The 22,835-nt window shown below is 38.7% G+C and overlaps 1 protein-coding gene across 5 annotated transcripts; it reads right to left on the reverse strand.

Moving 5' to 3' along the window:
• Window positions 1–369: 369 nt before the first annotated feature.
• MSL3 (MSL complex subunit 3) lies at window positions 370–22,631 on the reverse strand. 5 transcript variants are annotated; one of them, XM_076357617.1, is made up of 13 exons: window positions 22,476–22,631; window positions 20,341–20,423; window positions 19,628–19,723; window positions 18,956–19,056; window positions 17,931–18,022; window positions 16,992–17,114; window positions 16,356–16,516; window positions 14,215–14,373; window positions 13,477–13,739; window positions 12,982–13,091; window positions 12,696–12,795; window positions 12,148–12,232; window positions 370–1,300 (listed from the first exon to the last, which is right to left on the reverse strand). In XM_076357617.1, exons 1-13 carry the CDS (start codon window positions 22,572–22,574, stop codon window positions 1,201–1,203), a joined length of 1,572 nt encoding a protein of 523 aa, XP_076213732.1. In that variant the 5' UTR covers window positions 22,575–22,631; the 3' UTR covers window positions 370–1,200. The 5 variants fall into 5 exon arrangements, with proteins under 5 accessions (XP_076213732.1, XP_076213749.1, XP_076213759.1 ...); XM_076357626.1 differs by lacking the exon at window positions 370–1,300 and adding an exon at window positions 2,971–3,000; XM_076357634.1 differs by lacking the exons at window positions 20,341–20,423; window positions 22,476–22,631 and adding an exon at window positions 19,234–19,345 and having other exon boundaries at window positions 19,628–19,707.
• Window positions 22,632–22,835: the final 204 nt, after the last annotated feature.

Below are 22,835 nucleotides of genomic sequence, written 5' to 3' on the forward strand. Positions count from 1 at the left end.
AGTAGTCCATGAGCCTTGAGTCCTATTTTCTCCCAGTGCCTTTAAAATCTGTGTCTATCTTGACATAGCCGAGGATTCTGAAGGCCAGAGTTCTAAGTCATGGACAAGGTTTTGATGACAATCACAACAAGAATTATTTTTCAATTAATTTCTACTGAATGTGTTGTCAGATTTCTAGGAACTCAGTTGTCACTGAATTCTTAGTTCCAGAGCTAAAACTGTCTAAAGAGACATCCTTCAAGTCTGTAGAAGAAAACCCAATGATACAGAAAGGGCTTCTCTGTGTTGTCAATGCTCCCACCTCTCACGATAAGCACACTTAATCTCTAAAATACTAATCAAGCACAAACAAGACATTTTAGACAGTCAAAATCACACATTTACACAGCAGCCACTGTGAACTTTATTAAGAAAAGAAGCGTTTGCCAGTTAAACTGCCACCACTTTATTGACTTCTCTGCTTACTTGTAGAAAATCTGTTCTTTCATAATGGCTCTGGAAATCATTTTTTGCCAGGCAAATGTTGAATCACTGGCAACGTATGCTCTCCTTGGAACTCTGGCAGCCTTACCATGAAAAGAGCTATATACACCTTTGCAAAATGCAAAGTAAGCAACACATCTTTCATTCAAGCAACAAAGTCATTCTTGAGGCACATGTCATGCTAGCCAACCAGCAAAAACACCTTTACATTAAGTAATCTTTTCTATCATGACAGTTCCACAAAATGAAGTGCAATTTGTGAGGAAAAAAATCCATAAGATACCAGTTATGCATTCTTTTCATGTAACTGTGTAGTCAAGTCTTATTTCTCAGGCTGGAGAGGTTGAGCTAAAATGAAACACAGCATGATGATCTATCTTCATGAAAATGTCCTGTTGCTAATGCATCTGCTTTTGCCTCCTCTCCTCTTTAATAGTCCTATGCAGTCCTATGCATTAGAAGTCTGAACAAGGCTTCTCCATTCATCTGGAGTCAGAGTTATATTCAATCCTCTAAGCAACTCACAACGCCGTCTATACACACCTCTGAAACGAAGTTCTCCATTCCTAAGTAATCCAACCATCACAGAAGATATTTCCCTATTTCTTCAACTCCAGAAGTTGTTTTAATCCCTTTTTCATCTTCATCTTGTAGCCACGTGGCAAAACAGCATTGTCATGGGCTACATATAGTAGGACTTAATCTTTATTAATAGCTTCAGTACATTGCCCGAGGATTTTTAGTACTGTAGTAGGCTTCACATGCAGCTACATAAGCAGATTCTGGGAAGAAATCATCATGGTATTCTGCTAAAAACCTGAGAAGAAAGCACACCAAAAAAAGAACAGAATATGAAACATTTAAGAGAAAAAGCTATTTTCAAATTAATTTTTAAGCTCAGCAAAACTACAGCCTGGGAATTAAGAATTACCACACTTTAAAATTTGGCATACAAAAGGCTTGCCCTATTTTTACAAGTTTTACATAGTGAGAAACAGCCTTCCCCTATCATTCTCAAATCCAAATAGCATTAAAAAAATTTGCTCAAGCTCAATTAAAAAAAAAATCCAAAAGTTGAAGCTACACTCAGAAAAGAATGCAAAGAACTATCACAGCAGAAAAAAAGTGAAGGGATCTTTCTGCAACTTCTGCCAGTCACCTGCTCAGCATACTATCTTTATCTATGTCAAAACCAGGATTTTCAGTTATCGCTATGTGAGTATCTTATACAAATGGCCAGTAACCATTAAGTCAAAGTGTATCCTTTAAGGTAAGTAAAGCTATGTTGTCTTCTCTCATGTGTCTGTGCATTTAGGGTCTCCACCCCTCATGAGTATCTGATTTAAATATGGCTCTCAGACAAATGCACATCCTTTGCAAATCCAGTTCCCTAATTTCAGATTTCTGCAAGCTGGTCTTCAAATATTATTCAAACAGCCAAGCACCCAATATTTTATCATGTCTTCCTGCTCTGCTAACATACAACTCTTTCTTTGGTTTAGGAGTGAAAATGAAAATAAACAGTGCTGCTACTAACACCAGTAACAAATAGCTAAAATGACTATACGCTCTCTGCTCTTTCCTTGGTATACAAAGATACCAGGTATACCAATGGGGGCAAAAGGGCAAGACTGTTCTTAAACCCTGAAGTACACGAACAAACTGTTCTTCAGAAAAAAACCACCAAACCTCACAGACCTTCAAAAATACCTGGATAGTAAAGATCAGCATCAATAAACATGGCAAAATGTTAGCTACAGGTTTTGAGTTAGAGTAGGAAGCAATGGAAACAACAAGAAACAATGGCATTTGCAGAATCTGCTTTCTCTCAAGAACCAATGGCTAGGGAAATGATTTCACTATTGGAAGCTAAAAACACCAGTTTTGCATAACCAATACTCTGGACATAGAAAGTCCAAATTAAAAAAAAAAAAATGTACAGGTGAATGCAATTAAACCATAAAGTTTCTCCAACCTCACTTACAGCTACACTGCCTGAACTAGGCATGTCCTTTGATCTTCAGAAAGCCAAAGCATCAAAGAATACTGACAAGAGTCTCTATATAAGGCAATCTAAATTTAATCAGGAATGTTTTAATTGCTGAGAGCTCATACAGAAAGGTTACAGCACAAAAATGCAGATAAGTGAACAAAGGTTGAGTTTTCACAAACACACACACACAATCCTTGTATGTAACATGGGCATCAAACAAGTGCTAAACTAGAGGAATAACTAACTGGTTACATCCCATTAATTCTAGGAAAAGCAGTGAGAAATACAAGCTTTTTTAGAAGAAATCAATCCTTCAGTGTGTCACCATTTATTTAGAAGGCACTTTGTCAACTTCCTCCGTACTTGTTTATTTCACAGGAATTCTGTAATTAACAGTATAGAGGGACCTAGGGTCATTTCTGATGTAACATGTTTCAGGTTTAAGACATGCAATTGAACTGGCTGGACAACCAATACACTTCCAGAAGATCAAACGGCAGCTTGTTTTTGTTTTTAAACATTACCTAAGGAATTGAGCAGAAAAGGATCCATTACATGACCCGTAACAGTGTCTAATCAAGCACATAATTTCTGGCAATATTCAGCTGGGCCGGTACTGCCAAAAGGGAGAAAGATCTCTCTTGTATTTAAAGCAAGGATCCAACTGGCTCTGCCACAGACTGACACCACATAAGCTATCATAATAAATGTGTAAGAGCTAAGTAAATTTAAAGTTCCACATCGTCTTCACTCACGCAATCCTAAGTGCATTAAATACTTTAGCATACTTTTTACTTATAAGTATTCATACTCTGCTGGTTTCTCATTGGGTCCAACAGCAGCTTCCAATTTCATTAAAGAGCACAAAGCAAAAAGGATTATATAATTAAGGTTGAGATATAATTTAGAAAAAAACTCCTATGAAAACTATTTTGCTAAATCAAAAAATTGTTTTTAATATTACAGCATGTTACAGTTGCATTATACCAATTTCCTATTCAAAGAAATAAAGGCATTTAAATAAAATAAAAACAGCAGTGAAATATTTTCCCCCAAAAGAACAAAAGACATTCACAGTCAATGCAACGAACTACTAAGCAGTGAATCCAAATTACTTAAACTTTGGCAAAAGAATGAACAAAAAAAAAGTTTTATTTTCTTGAACTAAAAAAAAAAAATCGGACAAATCTAGATTAAAACCACCAATATTTATTAATACACTGTTTGAACCACACTACTTAGTGATTTACTAGCCCTCGTCATTAAAACCATTCACCACCTACTTTTCTAGGCTTACCAGGCCATAAATTGCTCTAATACTTTATAAAATGCTTTATAACACGTGTATAACACAAAAAGAATTCACACAATCAGATCCTCCTAACCTTCACTGAAACATGTCACTCATTTGCACTACACACACACCTTACTCGAGGAAACCACTACAAAAGAGTACTGAAATTATAGCAACTTAGAAGCTAATAAAATACCTGAGTCATCAACTGCTATGACCTCTGACTGTAGTTAGTTACAAATCACCTTCTGGGATATGCGGGGTTGGTATGAAGTGAGTGTGATAAGGCCTAAAACTTAACAGACTTGAGTCTAACTTTTAACATGCTTAGATTGCACAAGATTAAGATGAGCCACAAATGGAATTTGATTAATAATTCTTCATTAACACATGTTAATGACTTCAAGAGATAAACAAACTACAAGGGCCAATCAGATTCTTAGTGTCATTGGATAACTTTCTGTAGAACACAGTACCAAGTGCTAGATCATACGAGGGAGTATGTTTTAAAAGAACATCAATAAAACGAAGGAACCTTCGGAGGACATTGGGTAGCTCACAGTTTCAAGAATTTTAAGGGCAAGTAATGGAAAACACATTCATTTTCTCTTACAAATTTCCTGACTTTTGCTTAAGATCATCAGTCGTAAATGCCAGTTTGGTGCAAGCTAAAGTGACAGCTAGTAAAGATGAGAAATTTTAGCTGAGATGCTTGTGGCACAGCTACAACTCAAAAAAAAAAAAAAAAGCAGGCAGAATGCATGCAGTCAAATGTACATCTCTGTTCTTAATGTAACAGTTGTGAAAAGCAAAATACCCCAGAGCTAGCAAATACAAGTTACTTTCTGCAGAGAAGCAGGAGGAAACAGGCAAAAGAACACAAGGTCAGCCTCTGTCCCCATCCCTTGTGTATCTGTATACAAAGAGCAGTGGCCCTTCTGAAGCTGCTTTCTATTGAAACTACATCACAGTGCAGAAAGCTGGCACAGAAATATTAGGAGTCTCATAAGACTCTTAGCTACTGGATATTTCACTAATGCTTTGCTCTTGGAAAAGCAGAAATAGCACAAAGATCAATTACACTGGCACCTGCAAGTCACGAGCCAAGATTTAAAAACAGAGGGAGCTGTACGTAGCAAGCAGAGCCAATGTTCAGCTATAAATCAGAAAGCACATTGCTATTTAGCTATTCAGAAATTCATTACTTTTCACTTACAAATCTGATAAATTCAGTCACCTCCTGCATTATTGCCTTTTTAATTTTTATACTTTTTACCAAGTTCATATGCGTACACCTACACAGTGAAACTGCTTATGAGTAACCGAGTTTTGAGATGCACAGTCCACACAAACATCCTGATGTAAGACTGCACACTTTTTTCTCATCATGAGAATCCACAAAAAGAATACTTATGCTTTACACACGTGCTCAGAACATAGAGGTAACATGGCACAATGCAGCTATTTCCCTCTCTACCACAGGTTCCTAGAAGAGCAACACTTCAGAAAGGACTAGAGGGGATGGAGACAAGGGAAACAGACACATGGGCAACCTAGCTTGAAGAATTCCTATGTTCTGATCTTCAAGTGTGGCAGTCTGTAAGCAAGCTTACCTCAGCTGACTCCAAGCCATAGCCTCAGAAATATACTACCATCTGGCTGAGAGTTACGCAGGCAGATCTACCAAAAAGAGGCATAGAACTGTCGTTATCCACATTAAAAGGCCACTTGACATATATATGTCAGGAACATTTCTCAGAGTCACTGAATTAATATGAGCTTTAAAAGCATCATCTGGTAGCAAAATCGTCCTTGTCTTGGCAGCATCAACACAACCTATTGCCTGAACAGTCTCTGCATGAAGAACAACATTCTTCTAAACATCAGCTACCATCACATCAATAAACTCAGGGACATCCTGAAAAGTGTGAAAATTACGAAGGAAAACCTTAATAATTTTAAGAAGGACAACCTTAGCCATAAAGGTATAAGAATACAGACTTAAAAGGAAGAGTTTCCAGGAAGGTGACAAGTTACACACTTTCACTACAGAGTTCTAGAATGTAAGCAGATGCTTTGATGAGATCAGTGGCCTGGGCTAGATGCTGTTTGAAAGGCAACTGTAATGATCTATCTAAAGGAATTTGCTTAAAGAGCATGATGGGTCCTAACTCTGGGAGTCACCTCATCAAAAGAAATGTCATTTGCAGATTAAGAAGCTATCTCCTCTCCGAGACTACTACTCAAATGCAGGATTTGAAAGCTAAAAAGGCTTAGTTTCACACAAAAGCATACGACACCATCTGCCCCCCCCCACCTTCCCTCTCCAACTAACAGGCATGTCTCCATCTGGAAGGCTGTTCAGGGCAAAAGCTCGCCAACACAAAGTTCATCATAACCCCAATGCAGCCAACAGAACAAGTGAAGTGGAAAGCTTCAGATGTTTATTCTGATATCCAGTGTCTCAAGAACCATGCCAAAGGAACAAACAGGCTTGTTTTGTTGACTGGACTCATTACTCATCCACATAGAGAAACCAAGATCATCTTCCTTGGCCTTTAAAGGGCAAGTGCAGAGAACTCTGAAGATGCCAAGCTGCCAAAATAACATTTCCGGAAATCAGGCCGAGTGAGTGAAAATTAAAAGCGGTAACTTCTAGTAGAACTTTTGGGAAAACAGTCTTACAAGAGCTCAATGCAGGAGTCCTTGGCTGGTCTTGAGGATGAAGACCCACTTTTGGCAAAGCCAGCACAGATCCCAGAATCAATTCCTAGAGCTGCCTTCTAAAAAAGCTACCATAACACGCTTAAAATATTTTGGGCCACCTCTCACTTTAGATGCATGACCCAAACCTCTGCTATTATGATTAGGAATATGCTCATTCAAATACCCCGGCACCTGATGATTTGGTAAGCAGAAGGAAGACAAGCAATCCACATGGTGCAGTTTCAGGAAGTATTTTTGGCAAAGCAATCAAGCCTTAGTCAAGAACAATAAGCACACACGAGTAGATTCTGCAGACCAACCAGACAACAAAAGCCTACTAAAAATAAGAACCTGTACAATACCAGGTACTCACTGACTAAAAAGCGTTCAACATAAAGGTGCTAAAAGTTTGAGAGGACCCAAAATGGCAGTTACTTTTCCACCCATTCAGCGAATACAGCAAACGCCAAATATAATGGTAGTAGCGCCCTAAAATAAGGCATACACATTCACTGTGCAAGCAGAATGCCTTCATTTCAAAGTGTTTCAAAACTTTTTTTAAAGTTCCTTTACCTGTTTGTGCCTCTAAACCCACACCTGTCCATTTACACTCAGAACCTTGATTTTCTCACATTTAGGCTCCAATTCCATAAGGTTTTCTAGTATGTCACAATTGCTATGCTGCACAGGTACTTTTTGTCAAGTAACCAGTTAATCCCAAAACTGAGAGGCAAATAGAAAAGCCCTAATCAATGTAAGAAACAGTAGTAGAATTGTATTCTTTGTGATCTTTCAAAAAGTGATTTTTAATCAGTTGCCATCTTGCAACTTAAAGTCACAGTCAGCAGGAACTCTGTCACAAGCAACTTCACCTAGAGATGTTTTCTATTCCATTCACCATGTGCAATGTTTCATTTTTTCATTCTCAGAAAGCCACTAATAACCTCATTAACTGCACATTAGCACAGACTAGTGGTCATAATTCACCACTGCAATTACATATAATAAAATTATTACACTCAGAAAATGCTGTGCTATCAAAACCAGAGATCTATTTCTTAAGGTTACTTCAAACAACTTGTCATCTTTCTGTATACACATTTTGTTACCACAACCCTCTAATTTGGTCAAATTCTGATTTGGCTTCCTTCTCATAAAATACTCAACAGTATTAAAATACCGGTTTTCTGTATTAAAATATGGTTTTCTACCCATGGAACAGAGTGGCACAATCGATACAAGCAGGTTGTAAAACATCAGAAAAAAAATGAGATCTAAAATGAAACAGACAACTTATAGGATATACTGAGTTTGAAATACCAGTAGGTTTTTAACAAAACCAAAGTCTTTGACCATTAAGAATGTAGTTTTCCATCATGTCCCAATTTCAGCTGGGATAGAGCTAATTTTCTTCCTAGTAGCTGGTACAGTGCTGGGTTTTGGATTTAGGATGAGAATAATATTGGTAACACACCAATGGTTTAGTTGTTGTTGAGCAGTGCTTACACTAGTCAAGGACTTCTCAGCTTCTCATGCCCTGCCAGCGAGAAGCTGGGAGGGGGCACAGCCAGGACAGCTGACCCAAACTGGCCAAAGGGACATTCCATACCATGTGACGTCATGCTCAGTATATAAACTGGGGGAAAGCTGGCCAGGGGGTGCTGCTCAGGGACTGGCTGGGCATCGGTTGGCGGGGGTGAGCAATTGCATTGTGCATCACTTCCTTCGTATATTCTATTATTATTACTACTATTTTAATAATTGAAATAAACTGTCTTTATCTCAACCCACGAGTTTTCTCACTTTTATTCTTCCAATTCTCTCCTCCATCCCACTGGGGCGGGGGGAGTGAGTGAGCGGCTGTGTGATCCTCAGCTGCTGGCTGGGGTTAAACCACAACGCAATCTGAAATACTACATATTGGCCTCATCTGGAAAAGTGTATTAGAATTTTTAGAAGCATTATTTTAGAAATATTTCATCACTTATTCTTCTGTATTTCATGAAAATCAAAATACCTATGGCCTTCTGAAGTGCTGTACCATTTTGTTTTGCTTTTTTTCCCAAAATGCAAACAACATTGACTGAAATTACCTCAGTGAAGATGGGTCTTGCTATTCTAAAAACAGACATGTTCTATTTTCCTAACTTTTAAGTATCTCCTATTGGTCAACAGTCCTGAGAAGTTACCACTCTGATCCCAAAACAGTTTTACAAGTCAAGGCTGTGTTCAAATCAATGGAAACAGCAAAACAAAAACTGGCACCTTCTTGCCTATCATTTCTCATCACTTCAGCAGCATCTGGAGGCATGCTAGGCACCTCACAATACAGAGAAGTCGTATAATACAGCACATACAGCATTTTATTAAAAATACAGCTCAAATAATGGAATTGGTTAAAAGGCAATACTTGCTCTATCTCAAAAACTACAAACAGGCAGGAAGATTTAATCAGGGGTCCTTTGCTAGTAAGATTACCAGTCAGTAGGCACCAGTTACTGTGTTAGCTTCCACTGCTTGCTCCTGAAGACTAAACTCAAACTGTAAGTGAAATTCAGTGAAACCAACTGGCAAGTTTGTCACTAAAGTCTGTTTCAGACTGTTATTCTTCTGCAAGTATTATGAATTATTTCAGACCTAAGTAGTTTGAAGTGAAGACTAAGAGTTTTGTACTTAACTTGAGAAACTAATTTTCTTTACTTCTGCAAATTCTGTAATTGAGAAATCAACTTTCATGTTCTCCATGAAGAAATTTTCATTATGCATGCTTGTAGAAAGCTGCACTAAGCACAAAGGGTACAGCTTCTACTTAATATGAACCTCAAAGATGTATTTCATACAGCCCTTAAAAATATATGTTGTCTGGGAAACCAAGATCAATCTTGTCTAGCAGCAATCTGAGGGCATGACTGGAAAATATTACCCATGTAGCATATCTCAAAGTGAATTCAATGCATCTATCAAGTACTGAGTAAGCTCAATAAAACAAGCTTCCAGACAAAGTGTTATATTAAATAAGTCTCAGTTTCTCAGCCCACGTGAAATTAATAGTACAAATGTTAAATGAAACTGTAAATTTTAGCCATAAAATCATAATTCAAAATTAAATAACTATGCCAGAACTAAATCAGTTGTGTACTACATCAAAGTTTTATTTAAAAACACATAAACTACTTATGCTTGGACTACTCGACCTAGAACTCAAAGAAGATTCAGAAATAGTTTTATTGATGCGGACAGCTTCAATCCCTTGCCTACTATTAGAAAAATAAAGAAAAGGAGAGTATTCAGCTTGTCACTCAAGAGCAATTCACTAAAAGAAATTAGGCAATCTTAAGTAAACTGGCTGCTATCATCTAATGCATACAGACTATGTAGGACAGTTCTTACCTTTCAAAAGGTAAGCCAGAACAGAACTGATAGAAAATATTTTTAATAAACATCCATTAATCCTTTCATTCCCAAAAAGTAAAAGACAGAACATGAAAATTGAAGAACTAGTACAAGATGTCACCTCAGCCTCAAGTTCTCTTGTGATGAGAAACAGATAATGCAGAAGTATTTCTGTGATAAAAATCAAGTCTGAACAAGTTGCTAGAAAATGTAATTGTTTGACCACTTTCAATGACATATGGGACAAAGAAAGAAATACCCAAATGAAAGACATCCTAAAGCCCCATGAATAGACGTTAAAAAAAAAAAACAACTAATAATTTGCATTGGTTTCTATGTTACCTATTTGAATAGTAGCATATCCAGTAAGGAAACTAGTTTAAGAAGAATATTTATGACAAAGCTACCTAAGATCAAATGCTTCCTACAGCAGTAACTAACTTGGAAGATTTTTCAGGAAGGCTCTCAATTTGACCAGTTCTGACAAAACCACAGAAACCATTATTTCAGCATAGAAAAGAAACCTTGAGAACAGCATCAGCAAAACATACATGTAACTGGCTTAGGAAGCACTTGAAAAAACCACACAGCCCTGGAATATTTTGTTGTACCAGATATGAGATATCCACACTATGCTTGCCTTGGGGGGCTCATTTTGGTTTAGCTGTAGTCTGGTCTTGAGGACTGAATGCCCCCTAGTACTGGAGCACACTTCTGGTTAAGTGTTTTCCAAAAGGAATCCAGCTTGTGTACTCAGAGCACTCTGCAACGCAACACAAAGCATGGTAAGCAGGAACTACCGAGAGATTTGCTTCAAAAGCACAGTTCTATCTGACCTAAAAATGCTGATGTGGAAACATCTTCTGATTTTTTTTTTTTTTTAATTATTTCTATTTATAGACGACTACACATTTCAACAAGATGGTCAGATGGAAAAAAAAAAGACACATACGGGTACAACCACTAGAACTTTCAGTTTAATCACCTCCCTACTTGTATGGGGGCTGAGGGACACGTTTCCTCCTTCCTTCTATTCCACCCCACCACAGCTCATCTATAGAATGGGTATGAAGAAACTGCATTTGAGATGCTAAAGAGTAGAGACCTGCTCTGACCAACACAGAAGAATCTGAACAGGCAGAAGTCTGACAAAAACTGATTTGACCCACAGTGAGTTAAGCACCCTATTCACTCCAAGCAAAAATAGGTTTCCAATGATAAGCACTAATGCCATCCTGCTTAACTTAAAGATATTTTGAATACTAACAAGGATCTGACAAAACAGAGATGTAAAAAGGAATCAGTAAAAAAACTTAAAAATTAAATACTTCAAGAGAAGAGTTTTGTATTGTAGAAACTTCAACATTTGAGACATCTTTTATTTTCAATAAACAATTAAAGTAAAAGCATTTTAAAGTTTTCATCTCCCTGATCTCTAACAGGACTTTTGATATGCTAATGCCACATTATGTTACTTTTCAGCATGTGGCTACTTAAGAGTCTTTGACCAAAATTAAGTTAGGACTTCCACGTTTGTTCCAGATGTTTACCATTTACAACACTCTCTCTTCTAAGTTTTCCTTGGCAAATTTATTTTCCACTGTATCAATGCTGCAAAATACAGTGCCACACTAGATATCTAACTACCACTACAGTGTCATGCAGAGATATTAACTGGAGTACCTGACAAACAAAGCTGATCATGGTGCAGGTATGACCATACTGACTCCAGCCATGGAGCTAGCGTGGTCAGAAAGAGTTTGAGTACCCCTACAAGCTGCTACATTGCATAACAGAGAAACCTTTCTGTTTAAAGCTCTATTAGGACAGTCTTTTCTTTAAAAAAACTACCATAATTAAAAACCATGTCCTAAACCACAAGTTTCTCCCCCTAATATCGATGCAACATCAACACTCTCAGATTATGCTCTTAAAAATAACAATGCAGAGTTTGTATTTCTTCATAAAACATGCTTCTTAACCAAGTCAGACTTGTCATTCTACACATACTAGCAAACTTCTACACTTCAGTTCTCTATCACTGTGTTTATGAAAAATTTAAGTAGGGAGTTCAGGTTCCCTTCAATTTGAATTACAGAATCAAAAATCCTATACTAATCTTTATTCAAATTGCTATTATTAAAATCTTATATTAATTTCATCACACTCTTGTAGTTAGAGAAAATGAACATCCTATTTTAAAAACCCTTCGTCATTCCAGGACACTTAGATCTATGTAACAATGCAAACGCTGCTGTGGTACATTGTGTCACATTACCTCAGAAACATTTCGAAGTGTTTTACTAAAGCCTTTAGGTTTTTGTCAGGAAAGCACATCTTCCCCAGTATTTCTGGTAGCTTTACTGTAAATAAAAGAAATAATGTTTACACCCATTCTTGCAAAAGCAACTTCTAATTACTTTTATCTACTATACAGAAAATAATAATATAAAAATTTCTTCTCCCTGCAGCCTCCACTTTTCTTTGGAAGTTACTCAGTGATCTGTCGAAGCCTTACTAAAAAGAAACATGCTGAGAAAGTGAATGCTGCTTGGTTTAGTGATGTTTGATAGTGTATTGGAAGTAACGCTTGTTTACTTTTGTTAAATGAAGACTTACAGAGCCAGTAAAAGATAACCGAATTTATGAACAGCCTAAGAGTTTTCAATAGATGGAAATGTACATTTCTCCAAGAATAAAACAAAATGTGATAAAGCAAACAGAAAATCACACAAATACGGTCACTGAAAAAAAGAAAAAAAAAAAAAAGAAAAAGAAAACAAATAAAGCAATTTTGATTGAGCACAGAGTTTTGCATCAGTTTACCAAACATCCGTAGCAAATGTTGAGATCCATAGATATATGAGGGAGGTGGTGGTTGATCACTTGGTGGGTAATTCTCTGGCATCAATTTCCAGGACAAAACCTAAACATAAAACATGAAAATGTTGGTTATGAAATCTTTATAGCACCATAAATAATTTAGTCTATACAGAACTTCAAAATCAAAGATGAAGTAATACAAAAAACCCCTTTTCTTACATAGCCCTACTCTGAGATCCACGAAACCTTTAATCATTGAATCTAGGATAGTAGCACAAAAATCTGTTACCTCGTTCAATTCATTGTTTCTTCTACCTTCAAAACCAGTAAAAACCGCACTCCCCTCTTTGCTAGGAGTCAAAGTTATAGGTGAAGATGATCCACTATGGACCGGGGTTTCTTCAAAAGAGAAGGAAAAACAAAACAGAAGACGTCAGAAGTAAAGTTTTATTATCTGTGTTACGGAACTATAAGCCATTAAACATAACACTAAGGCCTACTGCTAAAATGTTTAAAGTCTTGAACACTGGAATTCAATAAATGCTCTCCTAAAGTAGGCTCACAGAAAAGCAGCTCCTTGAATTCTGTTGAGAAATACAATACCAAAGTACTGAGAATATTGCTTTGTATTTCTCCCATTGGTATAAGGCCTCAGAGATAAATAATTGATACAAAAAGTAATGAATTCCCACTTCAATCATTTAGTTCACAGTCCACACGACATTAAAAAAGGAACAGGACTTAAAATCTTGTTTAGAGCAACAATTTAAAGAGCAAAACCTACTTTTTTCCAGGTGCAAGAAGAGCTTTGGCATAGAAGCTGGGGTCTCGAGATGCCGTCGTTTAGGTTGCGGGGAAGCACTGCTTTCTGACAACCTGTCACAGTTAGAGCTATGGCGTGTAGAACGTCTCAGCGACTGCAGTATTTCAGGTTCAGCTTTTCGTCTTTTTGGCGTGGCTGGCTCCCCTGTTGTAGGCTGGCTGTCGGTTGACTGAGGCGTTGGCGGATTCAACAGAGGAGGACTTGGGGAAAGCTCCTCCTGATTTCTAGGCAATGAAGGCAGCTTTACACAAGTGAAGATATCAGGGCTCTTCCCCCAAAAGAGATTCTTCCAGTTTCACAGATCTTGTTAAATACTTACTCAGATTAGACAGTCTCCTCCCAATAACTATCAAAGTGATGAGGCTTTCTTTTAAATACTATTTTCCAGAAGTATATTTATTTTAAAATTTAAAAGTTACTGAACACAAATTTACATTTCAATGTAAATTTTTTTTCCCCACAAAGTTGCAGCATAACTCTATGCCAGTCAGTACAAACCCCTTTTGAAGTTAACCAGATAGACATTCAGAACCTGAATTCTGAATTCAGGCAAGCAATTCACAGAGAAGTTCAACATTTTATCAAAACAATTTTTAAGTCAAAGTCTGTGAGAAATCATCCTATTCTGAAGACTTAACCACATTCTATTGCATTTTCCTCAGGAGATACGCAGTATTAGACTCGGTATACCCAACCTACCTGTTAGTGTTTGTTGAGTTTTCTTTGATGGGAAGAAAGAATTTTGATGAAGTCACCTTCTTAAATTGAGCTTGTTCATAAGGATAGAGCAAAATTAATGGAAGTGTGAAGTCAAAGGTTATTCTCAGCCCATCCACCATCTCTTTACATAGCTCAACACTAGAGGAAAAAAAAGGATTACAAATTTCAAAGCTGCATGTCAAAATTTTTCAGTGTAGTTGTAGGAAATTCCCTTTTAATACAGATCATTAATGTCTTAACTACGGTATGCTGACTTCATCACTAAGTCATGATGAGTGATTAAAAGCGTACTTAGACAGTGATTGCTGTTGTTACCTTCAGATAAATACAAATTTTAAGTCTGCTTAATAAGGCCAAACAAAATCATACAATTGTTCTGTTGTATTACTATTTACTGGACTAATAAAATCTACTTTACAGTAAATAAAGTTGTTAGAAAAGCAAAATAATGCTTACATGAAAAACTAAGTTCACTAGGCTCAAAAAAGAGGCACCTGCCAGAAAAAAGTAAGTACGCTATAGATTGAATCTCTGTCTAAAAGGCATATGCAGAATATGATCTATAGCCACCAAGATGCAGTTAAGGCTGTGCTTAAAAGATATCCAGTGAACCAACAAAACCAGATACATTTGCATTGGAGATCAGTTTCCAATGGCCTGCTCCTGGTAACCAAAGCACTATGTTTAGAGGCTACTAGGAATTTCAGTTTTGGGCTTGTGTAAAAGACTCGCAGTGCTAGGTGGTGAGCAGATGTGCCGTTACAAGCAGAACCAAGAACACTGAGTCCAGCCCACCTCCAACACCTCTCACCTCTATGAAGGTATTCATCTCTCGCGTCTCAAGTGCACATATGTGTATGGTAACAGTAACTTGATTCTGCCACAATGACCCATGTTAGAAATTCCATACCTCGTATTACCATTCCATACCACCTGCTAAAACTTACTGCTTTTTTTTTTTAAAAACAAACCCCACTATATATAAATTGGGTCAGAATTTCTGCACATGATGGTCTCCTATCACATCTGAGAAGGTCAAATACCTTCTGTGTTAGAGCAGTAAAGGCAATACAATAAAGTTGTCAGCTGAATCTCTCCTACTTAATGGATCACTGAAATTATACACATTTTCCTCATTAAAGCACCTTCTTTATTGAGGAAGTCACTTAAACATACACCTTTAAAATCATAATGTGCGTACAACCTTCTGTTCATATTTCCGATGTTTCATCTAACTTCTTGTTTGGGAGATTATATTACAAAGAAGGAAAGTATCATTAATCTGTCAAATAATGAATGACATCAATATAAACCAAGACACTCACATAGACCAAAATATTGCAAGGAATAGCATAATTATGCACCATTGAAATAGAACGTGGTAACAGAAGTCAAGATTTCTCTTTGATAAAATACGAGACTTCACCCCAGTGTAGACTTAGATAAGGATGCAGTCTCATCTAATATTGAGAATCTTTAACATAAGAGAAAAAACAAACAAAACCAAACCACACTGCAAACACACAAGATTAACACACTGCATTTGTAGCATGGTAGAAGAATATACAGCTCAGCTGAGAAAACAGCGACTAAGACGCAATCAATTTTAATAAACAGAATTGGTGTTACTACACACATCGTTTCCATACTTATTGACTCTAGGATTTAAGATGGTATGTCAATTTAAAAAAAAAAAAGTCACCTGCACTTGGAGTTCTAAGTGTTTGTATAAAAATTTTAATCCTTTATAAAATCTGAACCTGTTCAGTTTTATTTCAGCAGGGAATTCTCACATCAGATACTCTCGCAGTGCTCAAAAAATTCTTCACATAGACAATAGCAACACATTCTTCCAAAACAGGTCACAATATTCACAAGAATTTACATGATAAAAGGAGATATTGAAGCTTTTGCATAATGACTTTTCAGATATAGGGACTCCCTCGCTGATAAACAAATTGTCAGTGTTACTGTACTATAGGTATCTGTCAAATATTTTAAGCCCCATAAATAGACATACATCACAGTATAAGCTCACAGAAGTGAACAGCCTTGAAACAGAACACAGAATGCAAGGTCATTCTTCTTGTGACAATAGCGCTGGACTAAAGATTACTTACTTCTTCTCTGGTGGCACATAATGAAGATTCATATTAGCATGTGGAGTCATCTGATGGTGCCGAGATCTTTCATTGGCTGAAAAAGCAGCATTAATAGCAAAATGTTTCACATATGACTCCAGGATAGTTATTATATTTGTCTGACAAGGAAGCTTCACTAGCTGAAAAAGAAACAACAAATTAATGTCTTACAAAAACAATTAGTAAGTATACCAAGCTAAAACAGAAGCTTGCAATGTACCGACTAGTTTAATAAGTCTCTATTGCATGAAGTTGTTTCAGGAGTGATTAATTTGAACCCTTAAACTGCATTTTTGATCAATCCTTTATAAACATCTGCAGAAACAAAAACACGGTCAGGTTAACAAGCCTACTACATTTCCAGCTTTAAAAAAACCAATCTGCACTCTAAAACACAATTGGGTGCTGAAATGTTACATTCTGAAATACAATGACAATTCACTGTTTTAGCTATAGAGAAGTCTGCTCCTTACACTCCTTTTATTCTTCCTTATACTGTCTAAGCTCACCTTTGCAATAAAGTTCAAAAAAACAGGAGTTGTTATACACAGGAACTACTTTTGATGCCCTCCCCACCCTGCCGTGCACACTCATTTCATAGCTTTTATTTCATACCCGTTTTCTTCTATTAATATAGTAACAGTCTTCCTCAAGCTTCTTTTTCAAGACTTCAGGAATTTCTATGCTTATTGCTCTTTCTTCCATGTCCCTTTTTGTGTGAGTGTCTTGTTCTTCTTTCTACAACAGACCAGTGCAAGAAACAATATATTGGTTGTGCTTATGAATACTAGTGAAAAAGAACTTCAGTAGTCAGGATACAATATAACAATCAAGTTCTCATACAAAAATAAAATATATAAAGTATAGTAATTATTTAAGTAGATAGCAGTCTTACTGTAAGCAATTTAACGATACTGCTTTCAAGTCATCTGCAAATTCATTTTTTAAAACTTTTTATTTTTAAATCTAGTATTTGCTTAAGTATTTAACACAAAAGAATGAACAGAAATTTGTTAGGTTCTGCTACTTCAGATCACCCACACTGTAGTAGTTAGATGCCACAGACCTTCAAAACAACCGCTTATGCTGTACTTTCTTTTCGATAATGTAGAGAAAATAAATGTTTTTTCTTGAAGTCAGTCTTCTACATTTTAATTTAAGACCAGAGTAGACATGACCATTTCACAGCAAAATACAAAAGCCAGAAAGATCCTGCCGCTATTAGGATTTGTCCAACCTGCATAAACTAGTAAGTTTACAGCACCCACAAATCTGGATAATCTAGTTTGCTATGTTTTCTCCACATAAGCCTTACGTGTAGAAAGAGAGGAAAAGAAACAATGTGTATTTTTAGATTAGTATCAAAGAATTCTACAAGAATATGACATCTATAATTTTCAAAAACTCAACCACAGTAAGCATCAAGAGTAAGAAAATTATGCTATTAATTCCAGCTAAATAACCAGATGTGGCCTATATTTCATCTACTTCAAATTTTCCAGTTTCAAATACAGATGTTTAAATTCTATTAAGTTAAGGAGCTCATGAATATACCATTTCTGTCCTCTCTTCTATGTCACTTTCTTCACTTTTTATTTCTTCATCTGTTCCTTCATCACTGTCATCAGAAGAAGAACTACTTATAGCTGTGTAAAAGAGATTTCACATATTTATCTCACATTATTACATTGCAGAGGTTAAGACCAAACAATTTCAGGCCTCAATGCAAAAAAAAAAAAAAAAAACAAAAAACCCCAACTAGCTTGTTATATTTAATGAGGATGAATAATTCCAATTGAATTAAACATACAAGTATTATTTACAGCACACTATAAACTTTTTAAATATGTAAGACAAGCAGTTTACAAGAAGTATTCTTGCATCCTCTGTAATTGAAAAACACTCACTTTTAAAAGCTCCCTACATTTCTGAACGCTCACAGATCTTTTCAGTTTTTATTGGACTTTAGTTCTGAACAGGGGATTAACGTATTAACCATTCAATGAGAAGATCTGGATCTGCGCAGTGACAGTTGCCAGAACGTCAGTTAAGTGCCAGCCAGCGTTCCTGCTGGTTTTCAAGCTACAAAGAAAAATGCTATGCAATGAAAGAGCTGGCTTGAGAGTGAAATCAGCCAGTCAGCTGACAAGAAACAGACCTTTGTGCCAGGTAGACTGGGGGAAAAGAAAATCTTATTGTCCTCTAAAATATGTAGAGACACTAGCAGAGAAAGTGTCTTGTTTCCCAACACCAAACAAAGAAAACTGAGGGTTTCTTGCACCTAGTAATACTATGCTAAACAAAGCAGCATTAAGCTCTGAAATCACTGATTAGAATAGTTGACTGGAACTGACACATGGAAAAGCCTCTGGAACACAAGAAGGAAGGAGGTATCTTAACTTAATAGATGCTTAGCATGAAACATAGTGCTCACTCTTCATATGACTGCCTGCGTATATTTCAAATAGGACTGTGATACTCTCGTGTCATCCTAATAGCAAGTTACAGCATGCACTGTACCCCTAGCTCAGAAAGTTAAAGGCATCATGCCAGTTATCGAAAAATGAAAACAAGCTCACAGTTTTCGCTACTCTCATCATTTTCTTCAGCAGGAAGGCTTTTTAATACAGAGTCAACACCAGGCAACCTGCAACGTCTCTTCTTTCTTCCCTTTCTTCTCCTACAGAACATAAAATGGTTCACTGAAATTTGGCAAATATTATTTAATTTATCCTAGCTAATTACATTACATGCAAATGCACAGGGAACATATGGTCAAGTTATTTTCATTAATTAATGTTGAAATAATTTGGACAATGCTTATTTGAGAGTGGATACCTTAACGTCCGTACATTACCTCATATTCGTGTTCTCAAGCAGATCCTCAAGCCATGGCCAACCAATATTAGATTATTGCCTTTGGCTGAAAAATACTTCAGGTTCTCCTAAGTTATTTTTCAAGTACATTTCTTTGGGAAGATGTAGATCCAATACACAGGCATTTCGCAGCAATAGTTAAGAATAACATAGTTATTAAGTGTTAGTCATTTAGAGTGTTGTTTAATAACAATATGTAGATATCTACCTTAGTATGAGAAGAGTAGCTCTCTAGAATGCACTGACTGTATTGAGTAGATATCTACCATCTACAATGTGAGCTTAGAGGCCAAGCTCACTTGTAGACACCTGGATGTATGTTTGAATCTGAAAATGAATCTCTCATTCATTTTGAGACCAAAAGGATGTCTTACATGCGAGCCACAGCCTTCCGTGCCAATTTACGCTGTAATCTGCGGTTTTCGTCTGTATCACGAAGAACATGATCTTCAGCTGCCCATCTATCCCAGCTAAGGATAGGTCAAAAGAAAATTATTAATGGCTATGAATATATGCCACTCATGATTACTAATGAATTAATATACATTAAATCTAAAAAGCACTCTTTTCACGTCATTCAGAAGCAACATCTGTATCACAAGGTTTGCATCCTTTTGTATTCACATGGCTTCAACTCTTGTGTTGCTATCTAAAATCTCTCACACCTTGACTTAACATGCGATAGTGTCTGTAGCACCAACACATGCTATATAGATCATAGTCAGAGACCGCACTCATGTACTGGCCTTGATAACCAAACAATCCAGGTCTAGATTTAACAAAGTATAAACTCCTTTTATTAATGGAAACCTAGGATATGGGTTTATGCCACAGGATACTTGTGGCATATACCACAAGTATATGCCAAAGACAGATATCCCATAAAGTTTAAACTCATGGCTCTCAAACTGATCCACTAAAATTTATGGATACAGAGCAATGCGTCAACATGACCAAGTATATTAAAGGCATTCACAAAACCAAAAATACTCATGCAAACATCACAGTCCTTTGATATTCTGTGCTGTTCTTTGCAGAATGAAATGGAAGAAATGGAAGAACTGAAACCGTGCATACAGGTTCTTACCTTCTGTTCCAACCGTTAAAATGGATCAGATATTCTGGAATCTTTCTGCCTTTCTCATCTTTTCCAACAACAATATCAACAATCTGAAACAAATATTGAATAGCATGTATTAAAAAGCTTGAGAGAAAGTGAGCTTTCCAGTATTTAGCACAAAGTATTTATGCACAAAGAAAAAAAAAGAAATGTTTATTTATGGAAATGAAGTATACCTATAATTTTGCCAGTGAATATTGGTATGAGCAGAAGATATGGTTTATACTAAATGGTCAGAAAAACTAGCTTTTTGTTGAGCGCTTTTAAAGTTGGGGACTGCTACCCATCTTTGTCCTGTCCTCAAATGTCCCACACGTTCAAGACAGACAAAGGGAGATGCAAACCAATGCAGTATCACAACACGGATATGCAAATATACATCTGGGCTACTAACGTTTTCTGCTGTGTGCTGTCTCCTCATGCCCTCAAAGCAGGAGACAACAGAGTTCTATATATATAAACATCAGAAACGCTGCTCTCTGGAGCAACACTGAAGCCGCAAAACATTAAAAGGCTTTGTGAATATCTGAGCCTTTGTTTTCTTCCTCTCCTTCACACATGTAAAATGGGCCAGTCTGAAAGGGCCTGCACCTCAAAAGACATTTCAGTTGGATCATTAAGAGCAGCATCAGGACTAGTAATAACAAAGGAATCATTCTGCCTGCACTTGAATGGCTCTTGATAGATAAATACATCTCCAGACGCACCCAGTAGAGCTAGGCTACAATAGTGTTTTAACTTGGGAGTCCAGAATTTAAGAACTATTGATGGAGTCAAGGACAGTTATGCTGGAGTTTGGGGTATTTGAAAGTAAAGAAGAAAAGGCACTATTATTTTTTGCACTGTTACCTCTAGGGTTGGCAATTAAAGCTGTTGGGGTGGTCAGAACATAGGAATACGTGTACAAACAAAAGAGCAGCCCAAAATATTACAGAAAGGTGGAGTTCCTCATCAAAGATGTTTAAAAAACACTGATCTACACAACTAGCAAACTTGCAGCAAAAAGTATGAATTTGATCAGGAATCCAGTTGCAATACGTCCCTTTTCAACCCTCTCTGTAACAAAACAAAAAACCAGAACTCTACTTGCAGGTCAGGTACAGATGACTTAGGATAGAAGAATTATTTCGTGTCCCACTGATACCCCAAACCAATAAATTTACATAAAGCTCTACAATTACTATCACTATTCTTAAGGCCAGGCCCAAGTGAGACAGCCACCTTACTGCACCACTCACTGCTTGCTACCGTATTTCTGTATACTCTCCTGTACCATCGGTGCCATTCAAACCCTTCCAAAAGGGAGAAGGCAGTAAGGGTAGGAGAGCAGGGAATAAATCAAGCTACTCTACGAAAGCGCAGGGATGAAAATAAGATTTCAGAATTACTTTGCAGGTGTTCAACCGAGAACGGAAGGCGGGAACCGAATCCGACACTTCCAGAGCCCCTCGGCGGCACCGCTCTCTACCTGACGCGAGAGCAAGGTCCCGACGGCCTGGGCTCCACCGCCTCTTTGTCACCCAGGCAGCGGGACGCCTCCGCCCCGCGGGGGGGGAAGGCCCAGAGGCTCCTAGAGAGCTGCTACGCCCACCCCCTATCCCCGGGCGGAGGGGCCGGTGCGTGTGGGGGAAGAGAGCCAAGCCCCGCCGGCGGGCCGGGATGAGACGCCCGGAGGGCGACGACGGCGGCACAAGGACGAGAGGAGGAGAGGCCCGGCGGGGATGGGCACCGCCTCGCTTTGTCTCCCAGCCCCGTGACGGCGGGCGGCCCCCGCCCCGCCGCCTCTTCTCCTGCTCCCCCCTCCCCGGGCCAGCGCCCGTTTCCCGCAACAAGCGCTGCTAGCAGAACCGCCTCCCCCCACTCCCCCCGGGCCCGCAGCCGCTTCCCCCTCCGCCGCCCGCGCGCCCGGAAGGGGAGCGACCGGGGGCGCGCGCGACGCCCAGCGGGCAGCGTTAACGGCAGCACGGCGGCGGGCCGGGCTCCGCGCCGGCCCCGCCCCCCCGCGCTACCTCCTGCCCGGCGCGCCTCGCCGCTGCCCCGCGGCGGGTCGGGGGGGGGGGGGGGGAGAGAGAGGGCGGGCGGGGTCGCGCGCGGCGGGTCACCTTGGCATCATAGAGCACTTTGGCCTTGGTGGGGTCGGGCTCGAAGCAGAGAACTCTCTCCCCCCGGTGGAACTTAAATTTCATTCCCCGCGAGGTCATTTGTTCATCATGGCGCAAAGGACAGGAGCCCCGCCCCCTCCCGCGGGGGAGGCGCTGCGGCCGGCCCCGCCCCGCCCCTCGCGGCTCCCGGCTCCGCGGGCGGAGGCTGGGCGGGAGGGAAGGGGAGAGTCGGGGCGCCCTGCCCGGCTCCCCCCGCCCTCCGCGGGTGAGCGGCGTCCGGCCGCGGCCGCTGCGGAGCCGGGCCGCCCTCCTGCGCCCGCCCCGCCGCCGGTCACGCGGGGTGCGTGGCACGGGTGGCTG

The sequence above is a fragment of the Aptenodytes patagonicus genome, chromosome 1, assembly GCF_965638725.1.
Source record: "Aptenodytes patagonicus chromosome 1, bAptPat1.pri.cur, whole genome shotgun sequence".
NCBI classification, from domain to species: Eukaryota; Metazoa; Chordata; class Aves; order Sphenisciformes; family Spheniscidae; genus Aptenodytes; species Aptenodytes patagonicus.